This window comes from Crinia signifera, chromosome 1, assembly GCF_055691185.1.
Source record: "Crinia signifera chromosome 1, ASM5569118v1, whole genome shotgun sequence".
Taxonomy (NCBI): domain Eukaryota; kingdom Metazoa; phylum Chordata; class Amphibia; order Anura; family Myobatrachidae; genus Crinia; species Crinia signifera.
The window spans coordinates 180504669-180521783 of NC_139217.1; the positions used below are offsets into that span (position 1 = coordinate 180504669).

A 17115-nucleotide genomic window follows, 5' to 3' on the forward strand; every position below is an offset into this window, starting at 1 on the left:
TTCGACGTGGATAGTGGGGGTATGAAAAGGTCGGAGGACGCGTACCGCCACCCCTCGTGGGCTCGCCACGCTTCGGGTTGGCGTTGATAGTGGGGGTGGAGTAGGGGTGCTTTTAACATTGTAAGCCCCCATTAGGGTGCTTTATACAATTAAAAATCGTATAAGAGTCTTATACAATTTTAAATCGCATCGGGTGTATGGCATGCGATGCGATTATATGTCGTACGACTTAATATCATGGGCGCCGTGCTAGGAAACAAGCTATTAAAGATTATATTGCTTCTCCTCCAATCCTGTCATATAATGGGAAATTGGATAAAAAGCAGTCCATAAATTCAAGCCCTACTGTATAGTGATACCCTTATGTAGATCAGTGACAAGTTCCTTTACAGAACCATGGTTTCCTTCAACAAGCCAAAAAAGCCATACTGGTAGGTTAATAGTCTTCTAAATAGGCCCTAATGTGTAAGGACATTTCTGTAGATTTGTGTATTAATTGTATTGGGGTTTTGTGTGTGTGTGTGTGCGCCACACTAAAGATTAGGAATAAGGTATTTTAAAGAGTTTTTTTTAACTCCCAGGTGGCTGGAATGTATTGTTTTGTACATGCCATCTTGCAGTGTTTACTAAATACAGAAATGAGAAAAATAAGTTGCTGTTGCGAGTACAACTCATCTGGTAGACAGTTGGTTTAAATAGGGACTCTTGAGAATTTGCACATCTCTTCTATTCCAAAGTTTGTGTCTGTGTGCGCGTGTGTGTTTGCGCGTTCAACAGTCAGTCGCAAACTAAAGCAACCTTTTCTCTGGAGTCCAAAGACAATCATTTCCTTAGATTCCTTGCGTCATCTTTGGGGAAAATAATCAAAAACAAAATCCCTCAATGCTTGCTGTTTTTCCAATGACTTCAGACAATGGCTCGACAGTATTACCTCTTTGCCAAATAATAACAATAATATAAAACCCATCCCTCTCTTTAATCATTTTTGTTGGGTCATAGAGAAGACATTATACCATTTTTCTATAAAAGCAAATCATTTACAGACCAGCTTTCTGTTAACCTCGGCTGTACCAAACCATCCTACGTACTAGCACACTGTATATTTTCCAGACTTTGGAAATCAACGTTTTTTGTGATATATTAAGTTAATGTTGTTGCTGCATTATTAGTAATGTAAAAACCTGAAAATTTGACTTTGATATGTATAGCCTTTACCGAGGTAATTGCCATTTATTTAATGCCTTTAGGGTTTATTCCTCCCTGTAATAACAGCTAGGGATGCCAATCCCAGGATCATTGTACTGTTACAGTATAAGGGGGTTTGAAAATGGGATGTAACTATGGGCAACCAATCAGAAATGTATTCTCTTCTAGAAGGTGATAAATAAAAGTCGATTCTGATTGGTAGCTGTGGGCAACATCCCATCTGTATAAAACTCCCAACTTAGACAAATAACTCCTAAGAATCAAATGATATTGCTTTCTACTGTGCCCAGTATAGAGAGTCAAAAATCAGTTTTGACTGAGATCTTTCATCCATTCTATTAGGATTTTACTAGCTTAAGTTTCCACACAGTTTATAATGGTCGATCATCTGCCTGTGCAATGGTTTGTGATTTAAATCTACAATATGCTGTTCATCTGCAGCATCATTGACCAAGATCCTTGCAAAAGTACATCCTGCAAAGCTTTCATAGCAGTATCGCACCCTAGAGCCCAGTCCAGCTGTGAAATCTGTTAGAGGCTAAGCCAAACCACTGTAAGAATATAAGGCAATGAAAAAACTATAACGGGGTATGAGAGTCACCGTTACAAAAGATCACTAAAAAGTTGGCAAATTTCATATGATAGCTCTTCCTTTTACAATATTTACTTTCCCCTTTGTGCACACAATTTGTAGAAAAGTAGGTTAAAAGCTTGCAGGTGTAATCTTGGCAAATCTAATCCTTCTCCGGAATATTATTTCCAGTTTGATCAATCTTGTCTTATGACTGTCTGCATTTTAATTTATAGACCTGAAGAAATACACATTTAAAACGGTAAAAACAGAAAATGCCAATCTGCTGAGTTATCCCCTTGAATCTCTTTAACCTCTTCAGTGGTGCTCCCGGGATATTTTCCTGGCCCCATTGCATACCACCATTTCCTTGGTATGCCCTTAATGGTGCACCAGGAGGCAGATCCTCCCCCCTCCTGCAAGGCCGCTCTGCCCTCTCCTTTGTCAAATTTCAGCCACTTCCACCTGCCGGGCGTACCAACTCTGGAACCTCAAACTTAAATGGAGCCGGCAGCAGGACAGCAGTTTTGAGTATTTCGGGGGCAGAAAAAAAACCATCCTGGGAGATGTCATTCCCCAGAAAAAGGCACCACTGAGGGTGTTAATGTTTGCAAATAAAAATGGGAACAAAACCAAAATAAAAAAACCCATTGTCTTCCTCACTACTGCATTTCAATCACAATTGTGATATTTTTCAAGATTTCCTTAATATATATTTAGACGAATAGCCCACTGTTACACAAATAACTTTACGAGGAGCCATTTTGCAATTACCTGTAAGTTAGGTAGGTCTGGTGTCATTTTCCCACCATCCATTTCGATGCCCATAATTTTATATGGCTTACACAGATAATTTTCCTTTGCTAATCAAAATTTGGTCAAACACTGTCCTTCAGGGGCTCCAGTACTGCCAGAGTTTCAAAATAAACTGTACCTTTGGAATCGTTTAAGTTCCTTTACTATTCGAGTACTCGCAATGATTTGTGCCAAACAGTAACTCATGTGTACCGAATGCCCAGAAGAAAAATGTTATCACCACATTCCTTAGTTCCCTACTACGTGCACATTAAAGCAGCCCCGGATACCACTTTCACAGCTACTACTAAATCCTTGTTAGTAGTTCTAAGAAGACAAACAGAGAGTTAGTGGCTGTGCGCTAGATAAACCCCTGTATGTAAAAAGCAATATAATTTTACTATTCAAGCTGCAGTGAAATGTGGGTACTTGATCCACATGAAAGAATATAAACAAAAAAATAACCAGCACTGCGCTAAAATAGAAAAGAGTTTTAATATTCAGTCCAGACTCATTAAACAGAAATTAAAACATAAATAAAATATAGCTTAATCAAGAGCAAAATATTAAAGCATGATTTAGTAGGCAAATCAGTCACGAACAGAGTCCCTAGAAAGGTTACTTCATTAATTAGTAGAACAGCTAGATTCCCATTAGAATAGCATAGATGAAGTTGATATTCATTTATTAGACCATAAAAGTCCATGCAATAACTCAGCAATAGAATAGTGAAAGGTATGGCTGTTAGTTATCTGTGTATTATAATTACCGCTCCTTTGGAATTGCCATTTGTAGTCACTGGCAAAGCTGAATATATTTCAAGCCGTATGCAGGTGACCACCTGATATTGAAGATGGTTAAGGGCTACTGGCTCCCGGGTCACACAGGTTAGCACCCCAGAAATGCCATATCCGGGTCCACCCACAGAATGGTCACCTCCAACCATGAGAACTGGTACCATAAAGGATATGACGGATACCCATATCCTTTCTGGTACCAGTTGTTGTCATGGTTGGAGGTGACCATTCTATGAGCAGACCCTGATATGGCATTTCTGGAGTGCTAACCACAAGCTCCTATCCGACAGACAGTTGAATGTCATTCCTAAACCTACTTGTTCTAGTTATCCATCTGTGGGAGATAAAATTTCCTTGCATCCTAACAGACATATGGTTTCAAGGTTCCACTACTGGTAAATGGTTCTGGACTGGGTTTCCATTATAAGTTTTGAGACTACGAGTTTATGCGAGATAAACTGCATGCAAGCATCATTAGTAAGGGTCGCCAAGAAGGTGGGGGCTGCTGATTTCCTGGTCTTGTTGGTGGAGGACAGTGTCAGCCAATATCCCCAACTTTGCACAGATCCCTGTCCTAAATTACATCTGCAAACTGGCCTGTTTCAAGAGCCGTGGACTGAATGGTGAGCTGATTGGTTAGATGGAGGTGTCTGATTTGGAGGTATTCTCCCTCTTGATATGGAGTAAGTAGAGCAGCAAAATACATTTTTGCCGCTGTCTAGGATAGGACCTCTCTGGTTTTGGCCAATCCCCATCCAACACCTGGGCCAGAGTCTTGCTTCTGACTGCCCTGTCTTTAACCTATTATGTTTATAAGCTGCATCCCTTATTATTGTGTTTTTGTTTCCTGTTTATGTATCATTTTAGAACACAAGTAAAATACATTTCTTTTTATTACAGTATTTATCTGACTCTTTTTATATTTTTCATTTAATTTTCTGCAGTGTTTTTTTTTTTTTTTTTTTTTAATAAGCAATAAGACACTTGGGGCTGGTTTCCATTAGAAGTGCTAACTAACCTCAGGTGTATGCAGTGTCTGGGGCTATTAAATCGCAGCCTAGAATATGTCTGTACTTATCCCTATGGTTTAACGTGCATTAGCCGTGCAAGGAAAAGGGCTTTTAATTAAATAGCTCTTGGCGTAAAATTTGAAACTATATTGCCAATTTTCCTCACGCTATAATTTTCACAGCTAAATGAATCCGTCCCTGGGTGTTAAAGGGCTAAACATCAGTGGCATTTTTTTTTTTGCCAAGTTAAGCACTGCCTAAAAAATGACTCTGGGGATCCTTGATATTTTTCACTAAATACAGTTTGATATGGTCCACAATTTTTTTTTTTTTTATATATATATTATTATTATTATTATTATTATTATTATTATTATTATTATTATTATTATTATTTAAGGGGCTGTTTAGGGGTTGGGGTTGTTTTTGCTTTACAGTCTTATTTTTGTATGCAGTTTTTTGTGTGTGTTACTGCTGCTGCTTGTGGATGGAGTGCCCACTGACATGACTGCTATTGATGTGATTCAGCAGTCACTATGACACACAGTATATCGAGCACTGGGACAATCTTATGAAGTACATGCTGTTTTTTTTTTTTTATTAGAATTGACTATTATTTAAGCATGGTTATGTATGATACAGAAAAAAATCTGAAATAGTATATTCAATAGCTCTAATATTATTGCATATTATACATGCAAAGATTTATATTCATTATGTCATCTTCAGGAAGTAAAGGAATCCCCTGGATCTTTCCATCACTTTTTGTTGTCTATGAACATACATTAACAAGCTTTTTCCTTATACAGGTTCAATGGCACTGCAGAGCACGCATGGTGGCGGGAGCTAATTTTTACATTGTTGGGAGAGACCCTGCAGGAATGCCACACCCAGCAACAGGAAAGGATCTGTATGAGCCTACACATGGGGCAAAAGTACTCACCATGGCTCCTGGCCTGATCTCCCTGGAAATTGTCCCATTCCGTGTGGCGGCATATAACAAGAAGAACAAATGCATGGACTATTTTGATTCTGCTCAGTAAGTTAAGCTTTTCCATAGATCTGCAATGTTGCAATAGTGCTGGGATTGTCCTGAAACCCAAATCACTGATTTTTAATTGAAAATAAAAGCAGTCTTGTTGATTTTGTGACTTCACTTTCATTCTACATCTGATTATGTAATAATTTCTCTCTGTATATAAGAAATAGCACTACTCAGTCAAATGAAGCTAAAATTGACAAATCGATTTGATACATTCACTAATTAAAAAGGGAATCCGTTTTCTTCTATTTGTGCTACCCTAACCTAAATCATACGGGTCTGCCTCTTCTGAAAATATCCCTGTCCACCTGCAGCTGCAAAGACAGATCTTACTTTATACCATATAGACCAGTGGTAGCCAACCCTAGCCCTCAAGAGCTACCAACAGTTCACATTTTCCAGACAACCTAGCTGCTGCACAGCTGCACTCATTAATCAGACACATTTTAAAAGATCCACAGATAGAGCTAATTAGCTCACTTGTAAATCTGTGAGGAGACCTGCAAAACATGCACTGTTGGTAGCTCTCGAGGACTAGGGTTGGCTACCCCAGATATAGACCATTGCATCATTCTACTGCTTCAATCCACCAATGTAATGACATCTGCATATATTGCATGCTGGAAGGTGTTTTAAAAATAAAAATCAATAAATTAGTGCCAGCGTTGCATGATGGACAGCAGGTCTGACCATACACTCTAGAGCTGCAGGTTTGCAAATTTGGTTATACAGGTACATGGATTAAAAATCATTTAAATCTAAAATTTCTAAAAATATTATACGGTATTCTGTTTACTATTTGTTATGCTGAACACTTGTGTTATGTTTATAATTGAATGCTCAGTAAATGCACCACTTTAATTTTGTTTATTGTAATGTATTGTTTTATATTGACAAAAACTTAATAAAAATTACTTGATTTTAAAAAAAAATTAAAATCCAGCTGAATAATTCATTGTTTAATGTACTTGAACTTTAGTTCTTCGAAGACTTTATTTACGCTTCTGCTAAACAGTGTTCATCAGATAAAAATTTGTTTACCACTTTTCCCGTAGTAATGCCATTCAGGTATTGGGATTGCAATCTTTTTTTTTATTTTATTTATTTTATTTCTAGAGCTCTGGTAGATTTCCATTCTTCTCATCCTACAGAATGAGTGGGGTCGCACCAGTGCTATTCGCGCTGTCCCCTTACCTTGACCTACAGTTGGTAAATTGTGAATGTTTAGGAAAATGGATAGCAATGCAGGATGTAGTCATGATATCACATGTTTCTCTTGTAAACTAACTGAGGCTGCAGAAGACATTCCAGAAATGTTGTGTGGTGACAGATATGTTATGAGGAAGAATGAGCTAACAACATAACTGATCTGGCTCCTATTTTCTTTAATCTAAAAAGCTTTTGCACAATCATCCAGCAACATAGCCTTTCATGTGGGAGAGACTATTTCCAGTTTATGTGGTCAGACCACCATTACTGAGGTTTGGACTGTATTCCATGTTACTCCCATTGTTTAAGTTATACACTAGTCTTTCAGGAATTTTACGGCGCCCACGTAGAACAGGTGCTGCAGCGTCTTTTAAAGTTCTGGAATTGTCAGGCTCCACAGTGGATAGCAGAGAGTTACTTCTGATTTTGACTCAGCTAGTTGAGGGTAACATGCTTGGATTGCACGGATTTGACTTTCTAAAACATTTTTTATTTGTAAGTTTTTGTTTTAAGCTTGGCCAAATTTCTTATTTCCGAAATGTGTTTTACATGGGAAGAATCTGAATGGTATGTTGCTGTCCCTTAAATATTGAATTGATTGCTATGTGTGATCTTTAATAGTGGAATGATTTGCCAGGTTTGCTATTTAATGCCCCTGCATATCGCTTCACTAGTCCCATCCAACTATATTCTCTCCTGCCAAGCCTCCCCTCCTCCCCATGTTTTTTCAACCTCTCTACTCCTACTCCTGTGTTGGAAAATGTAGCCAGGGAGTTAAGGTAGGATTTGCCTGGATTTTGCAAAGAAGTGGGTCTTAAGAGCCTGTTTGAAGTTTTGTAGGGAGGTGGAGAGTCGGATGGAGAGAGGAAGAGAATTCCAGAGGTAGGGAGTAGCACATGAAAAGCATTTGAGGTAGGAGTGGGAGGAAGTGATCAGATGGCAGTTTTTGTAGTGATTATGTCTTCAGTGTGTGTAATGTGTTGCTGCATTCTTGTTCTGTAGCTATCTAAATATATTTTGTCACATTACTATATAGACTTGTTCATTTATTCTTTTTTTTTTTCCCCAGTGCTGAAGACTATGAATTTATTTCAGGAACTCGAATGCGTAAACTGGCTCGTGAGGGACAAAATCCTCCAGATGGCTTCATGGCACCGAAAGCTTGGGATGTGCTGAAGGAATATTACAAGACTTTATAACAGGCATAAATTGTCCTAGCACCCTTTCATGTTCGCCCTTAAGCGGACCATAATAGTGCTTTTTGGTTGTATTTCCACAAGATTGTGTGTTTCTGAAGACCAGCATTTGTAACTCTTTTCTGTTTGGCTTTAAGGTCATGCTTCTGTGAGAGCGCTTTTCAAATATGTTTAAGTCAAATTGCTTCCTTTATTATGCTCAAAAAGATCACTGTGCTCTATCTGTTTTAATTATGTTCTCTATCTGGGTCGCTGGCGACTAGTTTAGTGCATGTATGCTGCTTACCTGTCAGTCATACTAAAAATAACTTAACAGATTTTCATCATTCCTCCTACAAGTTATTCACATGGTTTCAATAGAATTGCGCCAGGTAGTTTCCAATATTGCTGCACAGTAAAGTATTTATACATTCTATGTATCCATTGTGTGTACAGATTTTATACTTGTGTATAAAGGCATGTATGTTTGTGCATAATCACGAGAAGCTTTAAACTATTGAGATTAAAAATAGATATTGACTCTTCTTCCAAATAGCAACTTCCCCTTCCAATTAATAGAGGTAAGGAGAGCGTATTTGCTCCACTGAGTAAGGTTGCAGCATTTGCATGTAGCCTGGATTGCCACGGAACACTTGGAGCTTTTCAACTCTGTATAGCCAGAGACATTCTCAACAGAGGGAGTTGCTGTGTTTCTTACTACAGTATAAGAATGATGGGCCCCTACTAAATAGTGCAGATGCTGGTTAACCTCACTCACAAAGTACTGTCATCTGGTAAGGGAATGGGGTTAGTGATTTGTTTGTATTGGACTATGTGGTGACCATCCCAGCTCCCACTGTCCGCATTTCATGCATGTTAGGTATGTATGTGCGGTTCAACTTGCTTACACAATTTTTATCACCCTTCAGGTGTTTTTTTTTATTTTTTTTTATAGAATAAATGTTACAAACGGTTCCGGATTATTATGATCATCACTTGTGAAATACCCCATTTCTGTGTTTCACTTGTTCTATTACCCCCTGTTTTAATATCTCACTGTTAAATATTACTTTACCATTACATTTTATCAGATTTAATTGTAGAAAACACCATTTTTAGTTTTTTAGAATGTTTATTTCTATTTAAATACTGTACTCATAAATGCTCATTTTTGTATCTCTGGTTTTAAAAAAAACATGTTCTAACTATCATATCTTACTACTTTAACCTTCATGGCCTGTTTCTATCCTGTTTTAATAATAAATAACAAAAAGATAGATTGACTATGTTCTCTCAAACTTTAGAGAATTATTAAATGTTTATTAAATCAAGTCTTGTTTCTTGTACAAAAAAAAATAATAAAATACTTTATATGTAAGAAAAGAAAACAGACGGATGCCACTCTACTTGGTCACCAATGGATCTCTTCTGTGCTAAATAACATAGATCTTATACTTAGCATTTTTTAAATTAGTTGGCTGAAGTTTCCACATATTAAGTTTTTTTTTTTTTTTTTTACAGTTTTTATTACCTCCTGCCGTATTCTGGCTTGCTGATCCAAATCCTTTTTTTGAAAAAGGTCAACCAATATGTCTTCACATACATGTCCTTTATAAATTAAACCAAATGTGTTTTTCTAAATGAGATACATTGTCAATGTTAAACTTTATCTGGCAGTTTAAAAAATGTAGATACTTGCAAGGAATTGGATTGAGCTCTGAAGCAGCCCATACACGCTGCTTTGTGGGCGTGCTTTCCGTGCTGTACTAACACGGATCACATTGCATTGCATGTGCATCCGTTGTGCATGCAATGCGATGCAATGTGTTGAAACCTAAGTACAAAAAGTATGTGCAAGCACATACTTTTTGTACTTAGGTTTCATCACATTTCATCGCATTGCATGCACAATGGATGCACATGCAATGCAATGTGATCCGTGCTAGTACAGCACGCCCAAAAAGCAGCGTGTATGGGCTGCTTTAAGGTGCCCATACACGTACCAATTACCCGGTACTTTTTGTGCTAAAATAGCATCGTTGTGCATGGGATGCGATGCTATTTTAGCACAAAAAGTACCGGGTAATTGGTACGTGTATGGGCACCTATAGACCTCAAATACATTCAAGATATTCATTTCTTCAGTACCTCTCCCGACCAGTCTCACTCCTTCCTCTTATGTCTGTACCTGCCTTTATGCCTTCTCCTTTTGGATCTTTCTGCAGTTTCTGTAACTTAACATTACTATGACAAAACTCCATTGTTTTGCCCCTTCCCAGGGTCGGTCTACAACCGCTTGGGAACCACAGTTCAGCCTATAAATCCTATGGAGGAACGATCCAGTAACTACATGTAAAATGAATTCAAGGGACCTCCTTTTTCATAATTTATGCTTTTTTGTGTATTTTAAAATGCCTATATCTGGCCATTTTAAAGAATAATTTTTATTGGGTTTTCAGAATAAAGGAAGGGGATACAGAAAAAAAAGGGGGGAGGGGGTGGGGGTGGGGCACAGGGTACAAAAAACAATGTACAAAACATAACAGACCAAGCGTATAATCAACACTAATAGGAGGGATTTACCTGAGTGTACAGTAGAATGAAAAATAAGGAGGCCAACTCCCATCGGAAAGGCATAGGGAAAACACACAGCTACACAAATGTCAAGGGCCTCTAGATAGGAACTCCTGCCAACTGGACCATTTCCTAAGCAGTGATGCATGGGAAGGGGAATACTGGCAAAAAATGGTTTCCATAGTGTAGTTGTGGGAAAGCTTAGATTTAATGAGGTCCACTGGGGGGGGGGGGGGGGGGGGGATCGGTTGTTTCCAAAACTGTGCAATAGAGGTTTTGGTGGCAATAAGAATGTGAGTGATTAGGTATCTGTTATTGATGGGAATTGATTCTGGGAAAATATGAAGGAGTGCGGCTTGTGGGGACAAAGAGACCTGAAGGCCAGTCACCTTCAGTATGAGGTCCTCTACCCAGGTCCATAGGGCCCGAAGTACTGGGCAAGACCAAAAAATGTGAATCGCATCCCCCACTGATCCGCAGCCTCGCCAGCATGTCCTAGACTGTGCTGGCCAGAATTTATGTAACTTGGCAGGGGTTAAATATGTACGGTAAAACAATTTTATGTACATTTCAACATGGGAAATACATTTAGACATTTTAAAGACAGATGAAAACAGGTGGGACCACTCTTTAGCTTCTAGAGAGAAGTTAAGATCACGTTCCCATTTTGAATGCAACGGAGTTTTATCAGGATGGGTGGAGGCTACTAATGTTGAGTACCAAAAGGAAATGCCTCCCTTCCGGTAAGGGGAAGCGAGGCGGGAGAGGAGGTGAGGGGGCACTTTATGGGTGGGGTCGGACAGAAGGGGGTATGACTGCAACCAATGCCTAATTTGCAAATACTTATAAAAATCAGCGGCTGGGAGAGAAAAGGAGGTTTGCAGTTGTGAGAAAGACTTAAGGACACCGTCTGAAAATAGGTCACTGATCTGTTTGACGCCCTTGTTACTCCATGTGGATAAGTTTAAATCAGGAATTAAGGAGGAAAGTCCTAGTAATGTCATATTGGGTGATGGTAATGGTAACAGTAAGAGTTTAGAGAGTTTGTCCCAAGCTTTGAGGGTGTCCACAGAAGCTCTTGAAGCCTGCATAGGGACCAATCTTACTTTGGGCAAACACCACATTAGGTCTATCAAGGAAAGAGAGTTTAGCATGCTCGATTCCAGAGCCACCCATGGTTTAAGGTCAGAGGGTACTGACCAGTCGCTGATTTGGTTTATTAAGCATGCTAGCTGGTACAGTTCTAGGTTGGGATAGGATAGGCCTCCAAGCTCCTTGGGCATCATAAGGTACTTTTTTGCGATTTTAGGTTTTGCATTATTCCATACGTAATTATTGAGCACTGCCTGGAATTTGTTAAGCCAATGGGATGGTAGGAGTCTGGGGATAGACCTAAATAGGTAGAGGATCTTGGGGAGAATCGTCATTTTAACCGTAGCCAGTCTACCCATCCAGGAGAACTCATGCGACAGCCAGTCCTTAGTGATGGCTGTTCTTTGTTTCAGGAGGGGGCCATAGTTAACTTCTAAAAGTGACTCCTCAGTAGCTGAGAGGTGTATACCCAAATAGCAGAGGGAGTGTGTTTGCCAGCTATATTTATATTTGGACTGCAAAAGGGATAGTGTAATAGGTGGGATGTTCAGTGGTAGGACTTCAGTTTTAGTAGTGTTTAATTTATAGAGCGAGGCTGATGAGTAGTTCCGGAGAATGTTGTGCAGTTCTGGGAGGGATGACACTGGGTCTGTCAGGAAGAGTAGGACATTGTCCGCGAACAAACAAATTCTATGGTGTGAACCGTTAATAACTGGGCCAGATATCTGGCCATTTTAACCACTGTTAAAGTGTGCTCACACACACAGTGCATCAGTCCTCAATTATGTGCTTTCTGCTCATGGGGGCATCGCCGGAGTTTTCACTGTTCCACTTTAGCGGATGAGGTAAATACATCTTGTAGATGTCTTTTCCTGCTTCGCCTCATTAATGATTAACCGTGATCAAACAAACTGGGTAGTGACAGACTGATATAGAGGTAGGTTGAACATCGTCCCTAATGGGGTGTGGGAAATTGGTTAAAAAAAGTTAAAAACCTCATGTCGACCTTTGGACTGTTGAACTTCTCCATGTCGACCTAATGAACCTGTCTACCTAACCCATGTTGACCTTCAGTCATGTCGACCTAAAGCTTGTCGACCGATTTTCAGCCCAATGATTTTAGCAATAATGGCTGTGCATACACACTGGGCAAAATCACCCATTGGGGCAGATGTATTAAGCCTGGACAAGAGATCAAGTGGAAGGAGATAACACACCAGCCAATCAGCTGTGTTTGAAATATGACAGTTGCGAGTTGATTGGCTGGTGCATTATCTCCTTCCACTTTACCTCTTTGCCAGGCTTAATACATCTGCCCCATTATGTATGTACCTTTACACTTTACTGCTATATTTCATTTCATGTGATGCTTTTGGCTTGGGTGGGATTTGCTGTGCTGGATTGGGGGTGCCCTAGGCATGAACCCAAGAGTGTTAAGGACCTGCTCAATAGAAATGACCTCAACGTTGGTGTGCAGGTTTGGCCAAATATATGCCAATAACCTCTTATATGCTAATTTAAATATAATAAAACCTAATGTATATTATGTGAGGAGTAACAATTGAATAGTGCAATTGTTTTATCTACTTAACATACTGAAACTTTGGACTTAGGTGTGGAAGTAATTTTAGCTATTCACTTTTCATATCTATCGTTCTGACTGCCAGTCATAAGACTAGCCACGTTTCAAACATCAATATACACAGTTTTCATAATGAGACTTTAGTGAGGTATACAATTTTTCTTCCAAACAACCTGGCTTATTTCATTATTCATAACTCCCAACTTTTAATATTTGGGCAGCAGAACCTGCCACATGTGTGGCCTTCTCCATCCGAAAAAAGGAGTGTAGCTTCAACGGAAGGGCCGGGCTGTGCAAAGGTGTCGGGGCTTGGTGACGAGGCCCCCATTTTACGTCATTTTTGAGAACTGATAGATGCTGTGCGCATTGTCCCCCCGCCCATGGGACACTCACCCATGGGAGGGACAGAAGGACATTTGGACGATATGCATTAATGCATGTTTTCAAGAGTATAGACTATGTGTACATGTTTTTGCCTTTACTTATTTATAGTCAATTAAAATGTTCTTGACATGTTTCTGAGGTCTGTTCATTATTCTAAGCTGATCTAAGATCAAAATATCGCTGCACCTGCTTTACCCATAATGAAAAATAAAACATCCGCATTTCTGCTGACAGATTGAGGAAGTAATGGGAGAGATAATAGCTTAAAATAAACCCAGATGCTTTCCCCATTTATTACAGAGGTACAGGTAATAAATTGATATAAACAATCTTTCTCAGTCTTAAGAGGCATATACATGGGGTAATTTTGGACGGTTTTCTAAGCAATCTGTCTCGATTGCTTAGAAAGTAAGCACAGATCACTCAGTGTGCGGTACCATTGCTGGCTCAGATCTTGGGGTTTGCACATGTGCAAACCCACACCATTGCCTGGGGGAGCGAATTTGGACCTGTGCGACCAGGTTTGAATAGCCTCCTAAGTGAAGTGGCTGTGCAGTGCAGCCCATTAATCGATCACAATCGAGTTATGGCCAATACTGGGGAAGTAAGAATTGCCCAGCATGTCAGGAAAAGAGACATGAGGGAAAATTTAGCAAACCAATTTTGGGCGGTTTTCAAATGACCGAAAAATGCACAGCGCTTTTTAGGTCCTAGCCAGCACATTGACAATGAGATTGAAAGCTTAAATTGACTTTAAAGCCCACTAAATTCTATCTGGTGATTCGAAGAGGGTGTGGTATATGGTCCCGATAGTCGGGATCCCGACAGTCATTAGCCCGATGTTGGGATCCCATCTGGCCAGACTCAGACAGCGGTGCGAGCGCAACAAAGCCCCTTGCCGCCAGGACTCCGAGTGTCAGGGTTTTGACTGTCGGGATCCCGACGTCGTTGTTATGACTGTTGGGATCACGACTGTCGGGAAAGTGTCCGGCACCCATTCTACTAAATGACTGACCACTTCTTCATTAGATTTGCTCAATTTGTGAGGACCTAGGTAACAGAAGAACAGCATTTAAGAGTTAGATGGAAGAGAGTATATTTGAGATCGGTCAAAGATGACTTCTTATTTTGTATATTTGTTCCCTGTTGTTTTCTGACTTTTATTAGTTTAGTTTATGTACCATCATTGATTTGATGTGAGTGTATGTTAGTATTGTCTGTGTACCATGATTTGAGCTTTTATTTTCTCTCACTCCCTCTTAGTGGAGGAAGACAATGAAGGCTGGTTCCTCCAGGCACATAACAGGTAGGTACACAGGCTGGACTGTATGGCTTACTGATGCTTTGGCTGTGGGAGGCTGGGAGCATAACATACTTTAGCTGTCTGGAATTTTTTTTTTTTATAAACCAGTATACTTCCATGTCTCTGTGGCCCTTATTCTGGTTGGTGCGGTAATATCCGCGTGCCTTCGTGCCGCCGATGTTTTGTGTCTGCACATGTGCAGAGGCGTCTCTGCTCATGTGCGAGCGGGACGCACGGCCACATTCCGCATGAAATGTGTACATTACGAACAGGGGGTGGAGAGGGGTGTGAAGGGCTGTTTGGGCTCATTACCATATGTTTACACCCCGCGTTTCATGGGCGTTCCCATGCAAACGCTGGGCGTACGTATGGTAATGCGGCCGTGACGCACGTGTAGGGGGCGGACATATGACATTACCGGATGTCAGCTGCCCGCCCAGATCCCTGGTTTTGCACGGAGAAATGCCTGTGTGGTCTGAGGTTGCGGGAGCTGCCTGGCCACTCGGTCCTGCATTCGATGGTCTGCGACCATCGAATGATGGGGGAGGTTCCCTGAGATGGAGGAGGTGTATTCATGAGAAATACACGTGCGGTCCGTTCGGACAGCTTCTTACCGCGTACGGACGGAGTTGGCGATCCGTATGGAAGGCGGGGTTTAGGACGCACGGTGCTGGCCGCATATTCGTATCCGGCCGCACCGATCAGAATAAGGGCCTGTGTGCTGCAGCAGTTGGGGTATTGGTAGTCACTCTAGATGCTGTTATGGTGGGAAAGTTGGAAGGAGGAATGTGTAGCTGGGTTCTGTTGAGCTTGGGTTGTTGAAGGTGGAGGAGGTGTCTTTGGATGCTGTGGATGTGTCTCTGCTGCTGATGTTTTTGTGGTAATTGAAGGTGTCTCTGGGTGCTGCTGAGGTAGCAGTGCTGTTGGGGGGGGGGGGGGGAGTCTGTATCTGGGTGCTGCTGCTAGGGGAACTCTCTGTCTCTGGGGACACCGACCACTATCTTGAATTTGGACATCGGGTATGAATGTAAACCTCTGGCATGGCTGCCTACCTACTCTAATTGTTGTCATGCTTCAGGTTTTTTAAGTTGAGTCTGGACCCAAGAGTCTAGTTAAAGCAGAAGAGAGCTTAAATTAAACAAATATAACAGAATCTCCAAGACCGGATTAACATTGGGAGCCAAGCTGATACCTAGGTCAGGGACAGTACTGGAGTACAGAGCTGGGATTTCCAGAACAGCGACCTGGAGTGGTTCAAGGAGCGCACAACCCCATTACCTAACCCATCACACCTCTTAAAACCATGTTAAATAACAGAGAACACTAATACTGCATAAGTGATGTTGGATCTAAAAACAGATATTCATGTAATTTCAAATTAATCGGCTCAGTCTTCTGTGTCTTAAAGTTGTAATTAAGACACTTTTTCAGCAAAAGAGATGCTAGATGAAGTTTATCATGTGACAAGACATGACAAGAGAAGCTGTTTGGCACAACTGCAGCAAAGGTGTGTATTCAACAGGAGAATTGATGAAGCAGGAACCAAGATCCAGACCTAAAGGTGCCCATACACGTTACAATTATTGTATACAATATTGCATCTCATTGCATATCGGTTTTGCGATGAGATCAGATGAGATGAGATCTAGTACAAAAAGTATGTGCAACACATACTTTTTGTACTAGATCTCATCTTATCGCAAAACCGAGTTACGATGAGATGCGATATTGTATACAATATTGTATACAATAATTGTAACGTGTATGGGCACCTTTAGAGAGAATAGCAGCAGTGTTAGCAATTATGGGATACTCTGGAGAATTGATGCAGCAGGAGATTGTGCACTATTGTACAGCAGGTGAACTAATGTAGCAGTTGACTGAGTGCTTGCAAATACAGTAGGTTAAAACTGATTTAGCAAGAACACAGATCCTGTGGTTACAGGAAATAGAAGGAGTGCTGGCCATTGTGGGTTTAATAGGAAGCCTCATACTGGCACATGTAGCAGGTTAACATGATGTAGCTGGAACCCGGATGTAGCATTTTGAGAGAATAATGGAGGCAGCAGGATCCACACCTATGGGGAACTTCTACTAGTAACTGAGTTGTTCTGGCCATGCTCTGGAGTTCAGTGCAGGTTCAAATAAGACACTGCTGACAGTCATTGGATGCAGAGATCATTTGGGCAGTGCTTTCTGAATCTGACTGGATGGATCAGTCACCTGACTGCATGCAACATGGCTGCACCCATGTAGTCCAGGAAATAAAAACAAAGAGGCGATCAGGAAGGCTGCAGATAACCACAATCTGGAGTGGTGGATGGGTATGTGAGGCTAATTCCGGTACTTATGTAATATCTGGGCTCCCGATTTTC

At 40.6% G+C, this 17115-nt stretch overlaps 1 protein-coding gene across 1 annotated transcript in view; it reads left to right on the top strand.

Annotated features, from left to right (window-relative positions):
* PAPSS1 (3'-phosphoadenosine 5'-phosphosulfate synthase 1) overlaps window positions 1-8744 on the top strand; it is a 106817-nt gene extending 98073 nt beyond the window's left edge. The window contains exons 11-12 of the mRNA XM_083178600.1: window positions 5189-5418; window positions 7700-8744. Of these exons, the coding sequence (XP_083034726.1) occupies window positions 5189-5418; window positions 7700-7829 (360 nt within the window). The 3' untranslated portion in view covers window positions 7830-8744. The remainder of the gene's footprint in view (window positions 1-5188; window positions 5419-7699) is intronic.
* The last annotated feature ends 8371 nt before the right edge of the window (window positions 8745-17115 follow it).